This window comes from Coregonus lavaretus (assembly GCF_964263955.1).
Source record: "Coregonus lavaretus genome assembly, contig: HAP1_SCAFFOLD_6272, whole genome shotgun sequence".
Taxonomy (NCBI): Eukaryota; Metazoa; Chordata; class Actinopteri; order Salmoniformes; family Salmonidae; genus Coregonus; species Coregonus lavaretus.
In genome coordinates, this window is record NW_028166553.1 from 12,677 (window position 1) to 33,923 (window position 21,247).

The 21,247-nt window shown below is 43.6% G+C and overlaps 1 protein-coding gene across 1 annotated transcript; it reads left to right on the top strand.

Moving 5' to 3' along the window:
• Positions 1-3,234: 3,234 nt before the first annotated feature.
• LOC311114560 (solute carrier family 12 member 1-like) lies at positions 3,235-20,678 on the top strand (the record flags this gene model as incomplete). The annotated part of the gene is made up of 19 exons (XM_084189800.1): positions 3,235-3,709; positions 7,668-7,805; positions 10,622-10,697; positions 12,350-12,445; positions 12,896-13,035; positions 13,185-13,295; positions 14,892-15,003; positions 15,269-15,396; positions 16,189-16,273; positions 16,400-16,563; positions 16,741-16,848; positions 17,161-17,284; positions 17,417-17,518; positions 17,656-17,811; positions 18,074-18,173; positions 18,420-18,531; positions 18,659-18,799; positions 19,966-20,072; positions 20,596-20,678. Coding segments are annotated over exons 1-19 (2,344 nt in total), but the record flags the coding sequence as incomplete, so codon positions are not given.
• Between the last annotated feature and the right edge of the window lie 569 nt (positions 20,679-21,247).

Consider the following 21,247-nt stretch of genomic DNA (forward strand, 5'->3'; position numbering starts at 1 on the left):
GGCCTGGACAAGACACACTTTTTATTCATTTAGATTTACTGCAATGTCTATCAATTGTCCAGACGCACTGCCGCTTCCCCACTCTATATTGCTATGGTATTTTCCCAAATACCTTAATCTACGTCATTCCCAAACATTCTATGAAGTATGAAAACATGAAAATGACCATATCTACAGTGCATTCGGAAAGTATTCAGACACCTTCACTTTTTCAACATTCTGTTACGTTACAGCCTTATTCTAAAATGGTTTAAATTGTTTTCTTTCCCCTCATCAATCTACACACAATACCATCTCAAGGATGATCAATGGAAAAAGGACGCACCCGAGCTCAATTTCGAGTCTCATAGCAAATGGTCTGAATACTTATGTAAATAAAGTATTTCCGTTTTTTATTTTTAATACAGTACATTTGCAAAGATTTCAACAAACCTGTTTCCGCTTTGTCATTATGGGGTATTGTGTGTAGATTGATGAGAACAAAAACGTATTGAATAAGGCTGTAATGTAACAAAATGTGGAAAATGTGAAGGGGTCTGAATAATTTCCGAATGCACTCTATGTGCTCGCTTGTCAGAAAATGTAAAGAAAGGTGTCATTTTCTTCCTGGGGGTGTATATGAACAGTATTTAATAAGCTTTCATGTTGCTAAAATGCTGTCAGTCCCACTTTAAGTCTCATATTAACTTCCATATTAACACCTTTAACAATCTAGTTTCATACCTACTGTTCCTGTCCACCTGTTCCCCTCCTAGTGGGAACAGGAGGGGAACAGTCCATCCAGAGTGCTCTGCCACTCTGGATGGACTGTGCATGAAAAACTAAGCCAAACATGGACTGTGAATGAAGAACTAAACCTAGCATGGACTGCGCATGAAGAACTAAGCCAAACATGGACTGTGCATGAAGAACTAAGCCAAACATGGACTGTGCATGAAGAACTAAGCCAAACATGGACTGTGCATGAAGAACTAAACCTAGCATGGACTGCGCATGAAGAACTAAGCCAAACATGGACTGTGCACGAAGAACTAAGCCAATCATGGACTGTGCATGAAGAACTAAGCCTAGCATGGACTGTGGATGGCGAACTCAACTTTGTCCTATTACTGCACCACTCAACCTGTACAGTATGACAACCTCCATTACAGTTCATCAGAGATACGTGTTACTCCTCCCTGCACACATGATTACTGTGATTTAACTAGGCATTGTTGGGAAGGGCTCGTAAGCAAGCATTTCACGGTAAAGTCTACACCCATTGTATTCGGCGTATGTGACAAATAAAATTGTATTTCGTTTGCCCACAGTTTCAGTCGGTGTAACCTTCCTGCAAACATTCCCACCTCCACAACTCTCTCTCCAACGGTACATTTTCGTGATTTTTTTAAATTTTTATTAAGCATGTAAATAGATACTGGGATTGAGACAGACAATAGGCTTTACAGACACTAAGACTGCAGATGTATACACTGAAAGAGTACATTATATATACAAAAGTATGTGGACACCCCTTCAAATGAGTGGATTCGGCTATTTCAGCCACACCCGTTGCTGACAGGTGTATAAAATCGAGCACACAGCCATGTAATCTCCATAGACAAACATTGTCAGTAGAATGGCCTTACTGAAGAGCTCAGTGACATTCAACGTGGCATCGTCATAGGATGCCACCTTTCCAACAAGTCAGTTCGTCAAATTTCTGCAAATTTCTGCCCCCGGTCAACTGTAAGCGCTTGTGAAGTGGAAACGTCTAGGAGCAACAACGGCTCAGCCGCGAAGTGGTAGGCCACACAAGCTCAGAGAGCGGGACCACCGAGGGCTGATGCGCATAAAAATCGTCTGGTGGAGGAGGAATAATGGTCTGTGGCTAGGCCCCTTTGTTCAAGTGAAGGAACAATGACATTCTAGACGATTCTGTGCTTCCAACTTTGTGGCAACAGTTTGGGGAAGGCCCTTTTCTGTTTCAGCATGACAATGCCCCTGTGTACAAAGCGAGGTCCATACAGAAATGGTTTGTTGAGAATGGTGTGGAAGAACTTGACTGGCCTGCACAGAGCCCTGACCTCAACCCCATCAAACACCTTTGGGATGAATTGGAATGCCGACTGCGAGCCAGGTCTAATCGCCCAACATCAGTGCCCCACCTCACTAATGCTCTTGTTGCTGAGTAGAAAGCAAGGCCCCGCAGCAATGTTCCAACATCTAGTGGAAAGCCTTCCCAGAAGAGTGGAGGCTGTTATAGCAGCAAAGGGGGGACCAACTCCATATTAATGCCTATGATTTTGGAATGAGTTGTTTGACGAGCAGGTGTCCACATACTTTTGGTTATGTAGTGTATCAATGTCAATTTACATCATTCGAGAATAAGGCAGAAGTTCTTTCTCCACACTTCTCAATTATAACCTCCAACTACCATAAGAGTCACATTGCCATTGCTCTCTAACCTAGTCGTTGTGTTGTGGCATATCATTAGAAACTTTAACCTTTAAACTTTTTCCTGGTCACCTTGTGACCTAAAGCCTACATTTGTTATATTGAGTGACAATTCTCGTAACCTTTTTTTTCTTCTTTTTTCGTGCGTCATTGGCAGATCATTTAGCTTATTTTAATCTATGGAAATGGAATTAAAGCTGCAATATGTAACTTTTAGGGCGACCTGACCAAATTCACATAGAAATGTGTGTTTTAGATCTGTCATTCTCATTGAAAGCAACCAGAAAATGGCATAGTGATTTCTGCATAGTGCATCTTTACTACAAGTAATCTATTCAAGATATTGTACATTAATAGTTGTGTTAAGGTAAAATATCTACAAAAATATATTGAAATAAGATAATCACAATCTCGTTAGATAATACAGCTTGGTACAAGTCGCTCTGGATAAGAGCGTCTGCTAAATGACTGAAATGTAAAAATGTACAAAAAAACACTAATTCTAAGTGAATTATCACTCAATATAAGATATTTAGTCTTGCTTAGATTTCACAGTGTGAGCTCCAGGTCTTTATCATCAAAGGCATTTATTACTTGGTTAATGGTTAGTAAGAGGCTTTGTGGCCCGAGGATGCAGCAAGGACATCTGAGACATACAGGTTCCTGAGAGTGGTTGGTAGAACGCTGGTTCAGCCAATGGCTGAGTCCCAGGCAGCGCCCAGTATTCGGGCCAGGAGGATATAAAGCCAGGGTGGCAGAGCCAACCTCAGCCTATATGACAGGTCTATAGGTCAGCTCTGGACCTACACAAGGATTTAACTAAACAGAATCAGATGAACCAACACTAGTCAGTAATACCAGCACTCTAAACCTATAGCTGCCGATTGCTTCTGATACTTAGACAGTCTCTAGGTCCTGACCAGAGGACTGAAGGACCTCAGTATTCCTTTTCTGTAGTGTTTGACCTGTATAAGCCAGTAGGTGTGAGGACCCTGTATTTACAGCCAGTCTGATGGAGAACGATGCCTATGACAGGATCGGGGACGAACCCCCCATCTATGAGGAGACGTCTTTCTCCGGTGGTACCACCTCTAACGGTAACGGCTATGGTAACGGAGAGCACCGGGCCGCCCGTCCGTCCGTGGTCAGTGCGTTTGGTCATGACACGCTGGACCGCGTGCCCAACATCGACTTCTACCGTAACGCTGGGAGCGTGAGCGGTCACCGTGCGGTCCGACCGTCTCTGCAGGAGCTCCACGATGTCTTCCAGAAGGTCAGTGTGTGTGTCGGAGTCCTCCTCACCTGCACCCACACCTGTACTCACACCTCTACAACACCTGCATCCGATTTAGACTTGTCTCTGTACATCTGTATATCTCGTACATCTCTTTTCCTTCCCTGCACACACATCACACAACTGTCTCCACCAAGTCAGCAGCATTTTAATTGGAATCAACTCTCCTTTAATCTAGACAATTCAGAAAGATCATTGAAATTCTAATTCAATAAATGGAAACGCATTCATTGCCATTCATTTTTTATGTAGAACATGTTTTGACATCAACATTGGCCTGTCTGTCTCTCAATTCAATTCAATTCAAAGGGGCTTTATTGGAAAGGGAAACATTTTTACATTGCCAAAACAAGTTAAATAAATAATAAACAGAAGTAAGAAGAAACAAAAAACAACATCAACAAAAAAACAATAAAAGATGTCCAGTAAACATTGCACAGATAAAGGTTTGAAAAGGATAAAGACGTTTCAAATGGTATATTATCAGCTATGTACAGTGTTTTTAACAATGTGCAAATAGTTGTAGTACGAATAGTAGGGGAAGATAAGTAAACAGATCAATATTGGTTGTATTTACAATGTTGTTTTCATGGCTTTGTTTTTCTCTGTTGATCTGTTTATCTCACTCTCTTTCTCTTTCTCTCTCTGACTGTGTGACACAGATTAATATCATGTCACAACAGTGATTGGGAAACAGTCATGTCTGATCTAAAGAAGGGAAAGTCAGTTCCCACTGGGCACAAACTGGTTGAATCAATGTTGTTTCAACTTAATTTCTCAACGTATTGTGATGTGGAATCTATGTGGAAAATACATTGGATTTGAAAAAAGTCATCAACCGCTGTTTTGAGGGTAACATTTCAACCACAGGATTATGTGTCATCATGGAAACCAAATTTCCACATAGACAAACCTTGTATAAAATATGTTGAATTTGTACCTTTAAAACAAGGTCAGATCTTCAACATTATATCCACTATCAGTAGAAGAAGAAAAAAACTATAGGCTGGGCAGCACCTCCTACTGGAGAACTGATTCATCTACAGCTACCCTTTGGTCTCACATCCAGGGTTTTACCAAGCCCTGCTTAGCTATGATATTTGTCACTGACTATTACCAATGTGATTACGTGAGAATGATTGTTGAGCGATCTCCACTTAAAAACTAAATAGATTTACTGTTGCTATCGAAGTCATTCCAACGGGTAGGTTTAACAGAGCAAATAATCATATGTCATCAATGATGCTATTTAGGACTATATAGCATTTGCAAAGTCATCAATAGCTATTGTTTCAATTCAACCCAGGATTTAACAAAAAATAGACAATATGGTTTCAAGCTCTGGATGATTTCAAATGTAATTATATTTAGTGATATTTAATTGTGTTTGGTTGTCAACGCAACCAAATATCAACACTTTAAGGAAATGTATCTTCTGCTTGGATAGTTCCATCTGTGCCACTGATTTAGTATGGGTTTAATTCCAGTTTGTTTTCAAATTAATAATTGTTGGATAAATAAATGTCTCCATCTCAATCAAAAATCTACGTTAAACAATAGGACTAAATCAAATTCAACTTTATTTAAAGTGCATTTAAAGTTTCATTTGACTTTAAATCAGTGGCACAGATGGATGAATCCAAGCAGAAGATAAATCTCCTTCAAATGTTGATATTTGGTTGCGTTGACAACCAAACACAATTCAGAATCACTTTTGAAATACAATAAATAGCCTATTAACTTGACGACAAGTTTACAAATGATATGTTTGATCCACGTCTCCAACTCAACCAAAAATAAAAGTTAAAGAATGGAATTAAGTCAGTTGCTCAGATGGAACTATCCAAGCAGTAAATACATCTCCTTTAAATATTAATATTTGGTTGCCTTGTCAACCAAACACAATTCAATATTACTTTTGTAATATAGTAAATAGCCTAAAGTTAAGGCTTTCTTACAAACTAATGGAACATTCACCCTTAAAATGAGCAACACATCCATGGTCCCAGTTTGAGGTTACTGTAACTACAAATGTCTTCTTTGATCATCATATAAACCGTGCATGTTCAAGATAGCATGCATAGGTCATTGACTACTCCTGAGTGGCGCAGTCGTCTAAGGCACTGCATCGCAGTGCTAACTGTGCCACTAGAGATCCTGGTTCGAATCCAGGCTCTGTCGCAGCCGGCCGCGACCGGGAGACTCATGGGCGGTGCACAATTGGCCCAGCGTCGTGTAGGGGAGGGAATGGCCGGCAGGGATGTAGCTCATTTGATAGAGCATGGTGTTTGCAACGCCAGGGTTGTGGGTTCGATTCCCACGGGGGGCCAGTATAAAAAATATATATGTATTCACTAACTGTAAGTCGCTCTGGATAAGAGCGTCTGCTAAATGACTAAAATGTAAATGTAATTGCAGGTCTGTGGAGATCTTCAGAATTGCGGTAATAATCTGCCCAGAATCTCGAACAGCATTGATCATTGCACCATGTACTTTTAATGTAAAACTCAAGTGCAATCCAGGTAATTTGGTTCTGCTATTAGATGAAGGACAGTGATAAGTAACACATTAATCTGTTGTATAAATAAACAAAATATCTGACATTGTATTCCCATTTGAACTTTTGCTGTGCCTTTAAATGGTTGAAAGCACAGTGATATACATTTGGGTGACAACTAAACCAAAAATCAGACATTGTTTTTTCATTGGAATATGGTTGTACATTTAGATGGTTGAAAGCATAGTGATAACACATTGGAAATTCAACTAACTTTTGGCTCTCTTTTTGAGTGGGTGAATATAGGTTGTAATCTCATTGATCAACGTCTCAACCAAATATTACCCAATTATCCACGTTGAAATTACGTGGTGTGTCAAGTGGGTTGGCCTTGAATGGGTCAACTCATTCCATTTATAGTCCTCCTGTGTACTGAAAGAGAACAACATGAACTCTCTGGAGAGAAGAAAATGTTTTATAGTCTCAGATAGGAAGATAAGATAATGAGAAAAGAGAGAGGAGAGGGGAGAGAGAGATAAATTGAGTTTATAGTCCTTTAATCATTCATCTAACTAGAAACATTCCTGCCACTTTCATTAACCGCAGTTCAACCATATTTCACACCCTATAAACCTCCTACCAACACCGGGACTGAACAGTCGTCAAAGACAGAGATAAGAATAGATCTACACAATGGTTGACATACTGACAGGCTAAAGTGTTTTATTGATTTTTTACACCTTTGGGTGACAGACAGTATGTTATACCTGTCTGACAGCCACGCCCTACACCAGACAGAGATCGGAGCATCTCATTTCAGAGTTTGGTACTCATACGTCCTTTAAACACTTCATATTTGTCTTACAAAAAGTTTAAATTGGGTCTGTCCTGTTCTCTCTCTCTCTCTCTCTCTCTCTCTCTCTCTCTCTCTCTCTCTCTCTCTCTCTCTCTCTCTCTCTCTCTCTCTCTCTCTCTCTCTCTCTCTCTCTCTCTCTCTCTCTCTCTCTCTCTGAGTGCAGTCTTCAAGGACAAGCACACAGCATAATAATGTATTCATCTTCATCAGAATCAAACTGCACGACTCTCTCTCTCTCTCTCTCTCTCTCTCTCTCTCACACTCATGAACAAGAACAACGCGTCTCTTGTTTGATTGATTTAGAAAGAGAACATTTCAACAGTGTTCTGACCTCATAGACTTACCTATCCAACAGGAGGCCCAGAATTCTAACATAAAGTTACTGCACTGCCAACTCTCTCTGATTCCCTAAAGACAAAACTAATCTAAACTTCCTCTGAAGTTGAATAAGATGACCTACGGCCATTTCAACACATTCCTTCTTCCTCTACCAGCCTTATTCTTTCTCTACCTCTCTTCCTCTAGGTAGATTGGAGTGATATTTACCCCTGACAAGTCTTTTCCTCTCCTCTTTCTCTCTCTAGAAAGGAAGGATCTCGGTGACGAACACGATGGAGGACGGCGAGGGGAGCGACGGGACGCCGTCGGACGACGTGGAGTCTGTCATTCCTCTGGACAACAAAGGAGGAGCCGTGAGGTTCGGCTGGATAAAGGGAGTCCTGGTTAGTAGAGATCAGTTACATTGGGCAGGGTTAGGAGGGTCCTGCGGAATAGAGATGCATTGTATTGGGGCAGGGTTCGGAGGGTCCTGGGGAATAGAGATGGGTTATAATGGGGCAGGGTTAGGAGGGTCCTGGAGAGTGGAGCTAGGTTATGGGCAGGGTTAGGAGGGTCCTGGGGAGTAGAGAAGGGTTATATTGGGGCAGGGCTTGGAGGTTCCTGGGGAGTAGAGATGGGTTATATTGAGGCAGGGCTAGGAGGGTCCTGCGGAGTAGAGATGGGTTATATTGGACAGGGTTAGGAGGGTCCTGGGGAGTAGAGATGGGTTATATTGAGGCAGGGCTAGGAGGGTCCTGGGGAGTAGAGATGGGTTATATTGGACAGGGTTAGGAGGGTCCTGGGGAGTAGAGATGGGTTATATTGGACAGGGTTAGGAGGGTCCTGGGGAGTAGAGATGGGTTATATTGGACAGGGTTAGGAGGGTCCTGGGGAGTAGAGATGGGTTATATTGGACAGGGTTAGGAGGGTCCTGGGGAGTAGAGATGGGTTATATTGGACAGGGTTAGGAGGGTCCTGGGGAGTAGAGATGGGTTATATTGGGGCAGGGCTAGGAGGGTCCTGGGGAGTAGAGAAGGGTTATATTGGGGCAGGGCTAGGAGGGTCCTGGGGAGTAGAGAAGGGTTATATTGGGGCAGGGCCTGGAGGGTCCTGGGGAGTAGAGAAGGGTTATATTGGGGCAGGGCCTGGAGGGTCCTGGGGAGTAGAGAAGGGTTATATTGGGGCAGGGCCTGGAGGGTCCTGGGGAGTAGGGCCGGGTTATAATGTATGGTTATAGGGGTTATGTTGAGGGTGGATGGGTCACTGTAAGTGTGAGTGAGGATTGGTTATAGAGCTGGTTAACGGGGGAGTGGGGTTGGGTTATGGGATCATGCTATGTGTGGTTGGAGTTGTCTGGATTCAGGTTGTGGGGCTGGCTAAATGGGATATAAATGGGATCCTGGTGAGGGCAGTTGGTTATGGGGACTGGCCTGTCCTAATGGGATCCTGGTGAGGGCAGTTGGTTATGGGGACTGGCCTGTCCTAATGGGATCCTGGTGAGGGCAGTTGGTTATGGGAACTGGCCTGTCCTAATGGGATCCTGGTGAGGGCAGATGGTTATGGGAACTGGTCTGTCCTAATGGGATCCTGGTGAGGGCAGTTGGTTATGGGGACTGTCCTAATGGGATCCTGGTGAGGGCAGTTGGTTATGGGGACTGGCCTGTCCTAATGGGATCCTGGTGAGGGCAGTTGGTTATGGGGACTGTCCTAATGGGATCCTGGTGAGGGCAGTTGGTTATGGGAACTGGCCTGTCCTAATGGGATCCTGGTGAGGGCAGTTGGTTATGGGAACTGGCCTGTCCTAATGGGATCCTGGTGAGGGCAGTTGGTTATGGGGACTGGCCTGTCCTAATGGGATCCTGGTGAGGGCAGTTGGTTATGGGGACTGGCCTGTCCTAATGGGATCCTGGTGAGGGCAGTTGGTTATGGGGACTGGCCTGTCCTAATGGGATCCTGGTGAGGGCAGTTGGTTATGGGGACTGGCCTGTCCTAATGGGATCCTGGTGAGGGCAGTTGGTTATGGGAACTAGCCTGTCCTAATGGGATCCTGGTGAGGGCAGTTGGTTATGGGGACTGGCCTGTCCTAATGGGATCCTGGTGAGGGCAGTTGGTTCGGGGGCTGGCCTGTCCTAATGGGATCCTGGTGAGGGCAGTTGGTTATGGGGACTGGCCTGTCCTAATGGGATCCTGGTGAGGGCAGTTGGTTATGGGGACTGGCCTGTCCTAATGGGATCCTGGTGAGGGCAGTTGGTTATGGGAACTGGCCTGTCCTAATGTGATCCTGGTGAGGGCAGTTGGTTATGGGGACTGGCCTGTCCTAATGGGATCCTGGTGAGGGCAGTTGGTTATGGGGACTGGCCTGTCCTAATGGGATCCTGGTGAGGGCAGTTGGTTATGGGGACTGGCCTGTCCTAATGGGATCCTGGTGAGGGCAGTTGGTTATGGGGACTGGCCTGTCCTAATGGGATCCTGGTGAGGGCAGTTGGTTATGGGAACTGGCCTGTCCTAATGGGATCCTGGTGAGGGCAGTTGGTTATGGGGACTGGCCTGTCCTAATGGGATCCTGGTGAGGGCAGATGGTTATGGGGACTGTCCTAATGGGATCCTGGTGAGTAGGAATGGAGTCTTAGAGAGTGTGGCTGGATATCGAGCAGGGTGAATGGGGAGTCCTGGTCTGTGTGGTCAGGTTATGGGAACCTCTTCTACTGTATATCACAACCCAGGATCAATTAGTTAACCTGCATACCTCAGTGATACCCTGACAGGTCACATGATCTGTCTGGAGAGACAGCCTCAGACACAGACACAGCGACAAAGAGATTCAGATTGTCATTGTGTCATAACCCAGTCTCTATCTAACCTAACTATGATATGTCTGGAAGCGAAGAGACAAGGACAAAGAGATTCAGATAGTGTATTTTGTGACAACTGGATTGTAATCCTGCCCTGTGTGTAATTCAGACCTAACCCCAGTCTCTACCTAACCTAACCTCCGTTCTCACCTCCTATCTCTCTCCTCTCCTCTCTCTCTCCTCCTCTCTCTCAACTCTCTCCTCCTGTCTCTCTCCTCTCTCTCTCCTCCTGTCTCTCTCCTCCTCTCTCTCTCCTCCTGTCTCTCTCCTCCTGTCTCTCCTCCTGTCTCTCTCCTCCTCTCTCTCTCTCCTCCTCTCTCTCTCTCCTCTTTCCTCCTCTCTGTCCTCTTGTCTTTCCACCTCTCCAGGTGAGATGTATGTTGAACATCTGGGGTGTGATGCTGTTCATCCGTCTGTCCTGGGTGTTTGGACAGGCCGGCTGGGGTAAGTACAACACAGAGTAATAAAATAAGTACACCACGTACACTCTAAGAAAAGAAGAGTGCTATGAAGCACCATTTGTCCCTGTAGGACAACCCCCTGAAAATAGGCTCCCTTTTCAGGTCAGATGGAACCCTTTTGGTTTCCAAATAGAACCAGGTTCCAAAAAATTACCTGGGTTCCAAATAGAACCTATTAAAGGGTGGTATTTGGAACCAGAAATAGCTCTACCTGATCTTAAATGGGGAAACAATTCAGAGGGTTCCCCAATACTCCCCTACAGCAGTGGTAGTCAAAGGCGGGGTCGCGATGGGGTAACTGCAGTGGGGTCGCAAAAATGTTAACAAAATAAAAGATACAAAGATGAAGAGTACAGATTATTACTGTATATGAGACAATATACAAACGTTTTATTTTTATTGAGAAAATGTATTTATTGGTTTCTTTTCATTTTGATAAGAGATGAAAATGCAATGAATTGAAGATTTTAAGGTTGTGTCTTTAGATGTGGGGTGGGGTCGCAATAAATTATTGGGGGAAAAATGGGGTCCCCAGAAATTCTGGTGGAAACAATTGGGTCCCCGCTGAAAAAGTTTGAATACCACTGCCCTACAGGGACATTCTTTGTTGGACTCTTTGTTTCTGAGAGTGTAGACATGCAAAAATATGTACACCACAAAAAGAGGGCCAGTCAACCAGTCAGCGCTCCCAGTGTCCTTCACTCTGAGGTCAAAGCAAAGGAAGTAGTTTGAATGTACCAGGTGTGTGTATGTGTGTGTGTGTGTGTTTGTGTGTTTGTGTGTATGTGTATGTGCGTCCATCTGTGTGTGTGTGCGTGTCTGTTTGTGTGTATCAGGGTCGAGGCCCTCTTTATGGAGCATAACTAATGTCTTTCAGATAGCGGGCTGCAGTGCAGATAGAGACCATGACAGATATCAGAGTAAACAGCCTGCTGGGACTTACAGCCTGCAGGCCTATAGCACCATTAGTCCTGAGAATAGACCATTTGAGACGCATCGAAGGCTTCACTGTGTTTCTCAAGGTGTTAGAGGTGACTGGAGGGGACAGGAGGTGTGGTCAGGTGTTAGAAAGAGGAGGTGGTGGATTATTTCAGAACCAGCACAGTGTGACTAAAACATAACACTCTACACTCCATTACACTCAGGTTCTTAAAGTCCTACTCCAGTTTCCGACTTAGCTCATTTATCACCTGATTTACTTAACAAAAGGCACATCTCAATAGGTGGTCCAGGTATCCTCATGACATGGCACAAGTGGGGGTTGGCCTTTCCTCCTCTGTTCTCTAATGCTCCTGTATTGTTCCTCCAGCAAGGGAGGAGGCCGATGGCATCACAAATCCCCATCAGACCAACTCCTTGAATGCCCTACTCCTTGAAATTTGCAGTTGTGTCTAAAAAACACTATTTTGCTCAAAACATATATTTTCACCCTTTAGTATGTGTACTTTACTGTATTTATATCACTTTTCAACAGTCAAATTTCCAAAATTGCTGGAGGACCTTCTTTAAGAAGAAAATAAAGACATTTCAGTGTGAAATTCAAACTTTGCAAAACATTGTAGGCTATCACATGTAGACAGAATGTAACTGGCCAGAGCAGGAGTGAGTTGGATGAACTGGTATTGTGTGTTTTAGGTCTGGGCATTGTGGTCATTGCTCTGAGCTGTGTGGTGACCACCGTCACAGGTCTCTCTATGTCTGCTATCTGCACCAATGGAGTGGTACGAGGAGGTGAGTCAACCAACGCATCATCAACATGAGACAATGTTAGAAAGAACATGGAGAGCTCTGAGGTTACAGGAGGATGCACGATCATTACTGTAAAATATCATTTGTTCTCAATGACTTCACTAGGTTACAGGCCACACCCACAGATGTCAACTTCTAACACAGACAGTGTTTTATGAAACACTCTGACCTGACATGAAATCATGAAATCAATAGATTACTAATGTGATCATGAATTATCTACTGTGACATCACTCCTTTTCTAAGGAGGACCAGGCAATGGTCAAAATGTTATTAGCCCCGCTCCCTTCCTGCTCTGTGTGTCTACTGTATGTACAGGTATAGGAATGAACAATGACTGATTGATTGACTGACTGACTGATTGATTGATTGACTGATTGATTGACTGATTGATTGACTGACTGATTGACTGACTGATTGATTGGTTTCCAGGAGGGGCATACTACCTGATATCCCGTAGTCTGGGACCAGAATTTGGCGGTTCCATCGGTCTCATCTTCGCCTTCGCTAACGCTGTTGCTGTGGCGATGTACGTGGTGGGCTTCGCAGAGACTGTGGTGGACCTACTCAAGGTAATTAACATCTGTGTGTGTGTTTGTGTGTTTGTGTGTGTGTGTGTGTCAGATCACTGACTGTGGTCCCTCTCTCACTCTCCCCCCTCTCTCTCTACCTCTCCCTGTGCATCTCTCTCTCCCCCTCTCTCCTTCCCTCTCCTCTACAGGAGAACGATGCCATCATGATAGATGAGCTGAATGACATCAGGATCATCGGCTGTATCTCGGTGGTACTGCTACTGGGGATCTCAGTGGCCGGGATGGAGTGGGAGGCCAAGGTGAGATACTACACTACGTTATGCTACACTACATTATACTACGCTACACTACATTATACTACTCTACGCTACATTACATTATACTACACTAGACTACACTTCACTACATTACATTACACTACACTACATTCTACTACGCTACACTACATTATACTACACTACACTACGCTACATTATAATACACTACGTTACGTTACGTTACATTACATTACACTACACTACATTCTACTACGCTACATTATACTACACTACACTACGCTACATTATAATACACTAAGTTACGTTACGTTACATTACAATACACTACACTACATTACACTACATTATAATACGGTACACTACCCTAACTTATAATTCACTACGCTACATTATAATACACTATGCTACATTATAATACATTACGCTACGCTACATTATACTATGCTACACTACATTATACTCCGCTACACTACGCTACATTATAATACACTATGTTACATTATAATACACTACACTACATTATACTACGCTACATTATACTACGCTACGCTACACTACATTATACTATGCTACATTATAATACACTACTCTACATTATAATACACTACGCTACACTACGCTACACTACATTCTACTACGCTACACTACATTCTACTACGCTACACTACATTCTACTACGCTACATTATAATACACTATGTTACATTATAATAAACTACACTACGCTACATTATACTACGCTACACTACCGTAGTAGTGTCACTACGCTACCTTATAATACACTACGCTCCATTATAATACACTACGCTACATTATAATACACTACGCTCCACTACATTATACTATGCTACACTACATTATACTCCGCTACACTACGCTACATTATAATACACTACACTACACTACACTACATTATACTACGCTACATTATACTACGCTACACTACATTATACTATGCTACATTATAATACACTACGCTACGCTACGCTACACTACATTATACTACGCTACACTACATTATACTATGCTACACTACATTATACTACACTAGACTACACTACATTATACTACACTATACTACGCTACATTATAATACACTACAATACACTACATTATATAATACACTACACTACATTATACTACGCTACACTACATTATACTACGATAAATTATATAATACACTACATTATACTAAGCTACATTATAATACACTACATTATACTACATTATATAATACACTACACTACACATACACACTACATTATGCTACTCAACACTACGCTACGCTATACTACGCCACATTATATAATACACTACACATACACACTACATTATGCTACTCAACACTACGCTACACTGTACAACTAGAGACAGATCCACACATGGTTCAAATCCCCATGTTTCCAACAGAAAATTCATCAACTGATATCAACTTGACATCTTTCAATTCCATGTCTGATATTGACTGTAGCTGAGATGTGTATGAGTTCAGTCCGTATCACAGTCAGTTTCTCCTCTTCAGCTCTTGGAGAGGAATGGTGTGACCTTGTAACTGTCCTCTAGTTTCATAGGGAAGCTTTGTAACCCAGCCTAACCTGTTGATGTCCTGTCTCTTCAGGCCCAGGTCGGTTTGCTGATCATCCTCCTGATAGCCATCGCCAACGTCTTCGTAGGAACCGTCATCCCAGCCTCCACCGACAAGAAGTCCAAAGGATTCTTTAACTATGACGGTGAGGCAACAACAGAGGTTTCCTTCACATTGATGGAGGAATTAATCAAATACATAACCTTTATAATGCTCACATTACATTTATAATCAAGCTATATTAGTTTCATGAGTAGAGCCCTGAGTGTGTCCTGCTCAGGTCACATGGTCAGGAGGAGCTAATGTACTTTTCTATACTCTGTCAAATGACACACACAGACAGAATCACCAGTTTGACACATAGTCACCATTCTCACTCACATCTATTCTCTTCTCTCTCTCCCGCACAGTCAAAGTATTTATGGAGAACTTCCCGCCGGACTTCCGAAACGAAGAGACGTTCTTCTCTGTGTTCGCCATCTTCTTCCCTGCTGCCACGGGTATCCTGGCTGGTGCTAACATCTCTGGAGACCTGAAGGTCAATTTCACAAATGACCCCCTATTTTCCTCTGTCTGACCACACAGATCTCAGTTCACTGTTAACATCCGACTCCAGAGTGATGTGTTCTTGTAGTCATGTTTCTGAACTTTGTATTATATGACATTTCAGATTTAGATATGATCATTTTCACAAAGCAGTTTTGATGTAGTGAACTGCTTTTTCAAAGTAGCTTTATTTCTCTTTAGGGTAGCTTTATAAACTACTGTATATTTCTCTTTAGGGTAGCTTTATAAACTACTGTATATTTCTCTTTAGGGTAGCTTTACTGTAGCTCAACTTCTTCCTGTGTGAAGTAATTGGTAGCTTGGTAAACTAAATTATATTTTCAGAGTAGCATTCCCAACACTGGAGAGGAAAGAGAGCGTGAAGGGGAGCGAGAGAGAGGTGGATGGCGAAAGAGAGAGAGAGAGAGAGAGAGAGAGAGAGAGAGAGAGAGAGAGAGAGAGAGAGAGACTTTTGTTTACTATCTTCTTCACTTGCTTTGGCAATGTTAACACACGTTTCCCATGCCAATAAAGCCCTTAAATTGAATTGAATTGAATTGAAATTGAGAGACAGAGAGAGAGAGAGAGAGAGGTGGATGGCGAAAAAGAGAGAAATAAATAAATACTTTACTACTCCTTATTGTCTGTGAACAGACACCTTCACTTTAAACAGCAAAGAATAATGATCCCATAGACCCAAACCACGTTATATCCGTACAGCTGTTTCCTCCAGCTATCACTTCTGCTGTTGTTAATGATGGTGTTATCTCTGGTTCTTCTGCAGGATCCCCAGGCTGCTCTCCCTAAAGGAACCCTGCTGGCCATCCTCATCACTGGAGTCACATACCTGGGAGTCGCCCTCTGTGTCTGTAAGGACTGCACTCACACACACACACACACACACACACACACACACACACACACACACACACACACACACACACACACACGACCCTCCCTAAGTGTTGTGTCTGTTCTGTTTTCTAATTGGTCAGCTGCAACGGTGGTGCGTGATGCAACAGGAAACATCAACAACACCATTGCCGCAGGGATGGGCATGCTATGTAACGGTACCAACGCCGCCGCCTGTGAGCAGGGATGGGACTTCTCCTCCTGTGATGTCAACGGCTGCAAGTTTGGCTCCATGAACAACTTCCAGGTACAACAACAACAACAACAATGTAACAACAATCCAACAACACAGTTACACATTCAGTTCAACAACACAAAAATGCAACACTCATTACAACGCACAACAAAATAACCACACAGCAACAATACACACACACACAGTACGGTGAAACTAAACAGACCCCTGTGTCTCCTCCTCCCCCAGGTGATGACCATGGTGTCAGGGTTCGGTCCTCTCATCACAGCAGGAACCTTCTCTGCCACCCTCTCCTCCGCCCTCGCCTCCCTCGTCAGCGCACCCAAAGTCTTCCAGGTCAGTCACACTACTACTGTCTGTCACCTGTCTGGTCACTTGGTCCTCATTCATCAGCTCTGAGGGTTCCAGGTACTATTACGAGGTCTATGATGAGTGAAATAGAGCCCCACCTTGTAATCCGTGATTCTCTTTTTCATGTTTCTTCTAGCCAGATGACAACAATTGTCAAACTATGTTACAATCAGGTAACTCCCACTCCTCCCTCCTCCCCTCTTCCTCCTCCTCCTCCTCTTCATCCACCCTTCTCTTCCTGCTCCTCCTCCCCTTCTCATTCCCTCCCTCCCCTCTTCCTCTTCCTCCTCCTCTCAGGCTCTGTGTAAAGACAACATCTACGCGGCATTGAAGTTCTTCGCCAAGGGACACGGCAAGAACAACGAGCCAATCAGAGGCTACGTTCTCACCTTCATCATCGCTGTCGCCTTCATAATCATCGGTGAGTAAAGTCACTACACACACTGGACACGCAAGACATTTAAGATAAACCACAGTCGCCACTGAGTTTAATATTGGAAATGTCACAAACAAACAACATCTCTGTTGTGTGTCTCTCTCTCCCTGTGTGTAGGCGATCTGAATGTCATCGCTCCCATCATCTCAAACTTCTTTCTGGCATCGTACGCCCTCATTAACTTCTCCTGCTTCCACGCTTCATATGCTAAGTCCCCAGGTACACTCAGTCACTCAGTCACTCAGTCACTCACTAATTCCCTCACTCACTCATTCCCTCACTCACTCATTCCCTCACTCCCTCCCTCCCTCCCTCCCTCCCTCACTGTTGTCTCCTGTGATATCTCCCCTGTGTAGGCTGGAGGCCAGCATACAGGTACTACAACATGTGGCTGTCTCTGTTTGGAGCGGTGCTCTGCTGTGGTGTGATGTTTGTCATCAACTGGTGGGCTGCTCTCCTCACCTACGCAATCGAGATCTTCCTCTATATCTACGTCACCGTCAAGAAGCCAAGTGAGACACAGACATTGATTTGCATCAAGCTGACATTAGAATACATACAGTATGAACCAGTGTCCATTATGACATGGGATGGAGGCCTACATACTGGAGAAGAAAAGCAGGGTGATTTGAGAATACCGGTGCTGGGCTAAAGTAATACTGTGATAAAGGAATGAGTACATAGGGATGACATAAGATGTACATAGCTCCTACATATGACATACATAGCATCTCTAAGTGCAGTGTTAACATCAGTGTGTTCTGTTGTCCTCAGACGTGAACTGGGGCTCGTCCACTCAGGCCGTGACGTTTGTCAGCGCGGTCAACAATGCTCTGTCACTGACCGGAGTAGAGGACCACATTAAGAACTTCAGGTGAGAGCCAACAGAGGCCACTAGTATTTCACCTCTTACTATATTGATGGATGGCATTGTTTACCGCGCTGACTAACTCTGTGTGAGGTTAGAGGTGAAATTAAAAGAAGGGGACAGAGACAATACTGTGAACACAAAACCATATTCTTAAACTGCTCTGCATTCTAACGTGAAAGTGTAGAATGTTAAGAAGACTAATCATAATGGGATTTAGCTAACTAACTGACTGCTATCCCCCTTCCTCAGACCTCAGTGTATAGTGCTGACAGGAGCACCTAAGAACAGACCAGCCCTCCTGGACCTGGCTCATTGCTTCACTAAGAACTACGGACTCTGTCTCACATGTGAAGTCTTTGTGGTAAGAGGACAGACATTTTATTTCAAAGTCACCAAGTTCTTCATCCTTCACACACACATATGCACATGCACCCACACACACACAGCACTATGATATAATATAATATCCCCCTCCTATCCCTCCCCAGGGCCCCAGAACAGAGACATTGACAGATGTGAACGCTGGAATGGAGAAGAACCAGATGTGGCTGAATAAGAAGAAGAGGAAAGCCTTCTACGCTGCCGTGGCCTGTGACTCCTTCAGACAGGGAACTGAGAACCTCCTGCAGGTACAGCTCCACATCTACTACCTGGACATATAATCACCTCTAATAGATACACATTTCAACGTAGAATTGTCTCCGATACACATATATGGGGTACACATGGGGTACGACTCTGTGGTAGCTAATGACTACTGCAGGAACCTACACATGGACTAGTCATCTGTAATAGATAACACCTCCATTATGATAGGAAGGTTTTCTATTGTGCTTTTATTATTGCCTCTTACATGAGTACAATAAATACATTTTTGGAGATATCAGGCCTAATGGTCAAAACTGTTTTCTATATAATATCACTATTCAGCAGTTACCATGTCATGGTTCAAAGTGGTTCAAAGTTAACTAGACTACAGGACAGGTTGGGTTGGTTGTCTAAAATGTTGGGCTGAAAGTTACTCAATTTCCACATTTATGCCACAACAGGCTATGCTAGCTGAGATGAGACTTAGTGCTAAAGCATAAGAAACAAGAACAGTCTGGCAGCGAAGCGGCGTAGACTAGTCTTGACTAGTTTTACACTGTTTTTATACAGCTTTCCTCCCTTCAGCCCAGCCAGAACTGGTCTGATGTATTAGTTAATGAGGCAGGGAGAAGACAGAGTTATGGTCCAGTTATGGTTGTCTTTATCACATGGAACAGAGATAAGACCGTGCAGCGTGGTCTGGGTGGTCCGGAGGAGCGCTAGCTTTAAAAGAGAAGCCAGATTAAAGAGAGCTATAGTCTATCAGTGATTAACACAATGGTGAATGAGATCCTGCAGACAAATACCTCTTCAGAGATCAGGGAGGTTGATCAGGCTGTAAAACTAAGCACTTTATAGTATTGTTTACTAGGCTATTCTTAACTTCTGTGTTTTGGAATGTTACTTTTCATTATTAAAAGTGTGATTGCTGGAAAGTGGAAACACTTAATTTTTGAGAAGAAGGTTTCACACCTTTCTGAGTAGGATGCGGTCTTGGGGACAAATACATTACATATGTAAAATACTTCCAAATGTGACCTTGATTTAAGTTGACCAGCATGCAGGGTGGGTGGAGTTTGCAGTTTGGAGATTATTCAATTGGTTTTATTGTACCAGGCAGAAAAGCTATAAGTATTTTCCATGTTTTTGACCCAGGTCTGCTTGAATGCAAGTGTCTGCTATAACCTGTTGTCCCTCTCTGTCCTAGGCTTCAGGTCTGGGTCGTCTGAAACCCAACATTCTGATGATGGGCTTCAAGAAGGACTGGAGGACAGCAGACACAGCCGACGTACAGAGCTATGTAGGAGTACTGCAGTAAGTCACACTCATACACTGAGTGGAACACCTGCTCTTTCCATGACATAGACTGACCAGGTGAATCCAGGTGAAAGCTATGATCCCTTATTGATGTCACCTGTTAAATCCACTTCAATCAGTGTAGATGAAGGGGAGGAGACAGGTTAAAGAATGATTTTTAAGCCTTGAAAGAATTGAGACATGGATTGTGTATGTGTGCCATACAGAGTGTGAATGGGCAAGACAAAATATGTAAGTGCCTTTGAACAGGGTATGGTAGTAGGTGCCAGGCGCACCGGTTTGTGTCAAGAACTGCAACGCTGCTGGGTTTTTAACGCTCAACAGTTTCCCATGTGTATCAAGAATGGTCCACCACCCAAAGGACATCCAGCCAACGTGCAATTCAATGTTTGGAAAGTGTTCCTAATGTTTGGTATACTCAGTGTACACACAAGTTCAGACACACTCACAAAATAAGCCAAGATTAGTGCTAACTGAGTGTTATTAAAGTGTGTGTTCTGTGCCGGGTGTGTGTTTTTAGCGATGCATTTGACTTTGAGTACGGAACCGTGGTACTAAGGATGAACCAGGGACTGGACATCTCACATATCATAAAGGCTCAAGGTGAGTACACACACACACACACACACACACACACACACACACCACTGTATGAAACAGAAGCAGTCAGGATACTCATGGTTTGTTGTGTGGCTGGTTTCATATAACAACCCCAATCATACAATGACTATTGATAACATTGACAACATTGATAAAGTTGATAAGGTGAGCTCTTTGGTTCATAGATCAGAGGCAATAGCTGAAGGTCGTATCTAATCAGCTCCTAGCAATAACATCTACTGAATAAGCTGTTATCAACAGAGCCACTGCAGGGCTATGGGCCCTGGTCAAAGGTAGTGCACTATATAGGGAATAGGGTGCCATTTGGGACACAACCCAGGAGTCATAGATACACTAATCTAATTGTCACTCCTGTTCTGGAGAGATACAGAGTGTGCAGGCTTTAGTTCCAGCCTAGCACTAACACACCTTATTCAACCACTCCAGGGCTTGGTGATTAGTTGATGGATGTGTTAGTGCAGGGTTAGAACAAACATGTGGACTGTGTGGTGGACCCCCAGGAGAGGGTTGGGAAACAGTGGGCTAATGTGAGGGAGATGGGTCATATTCAC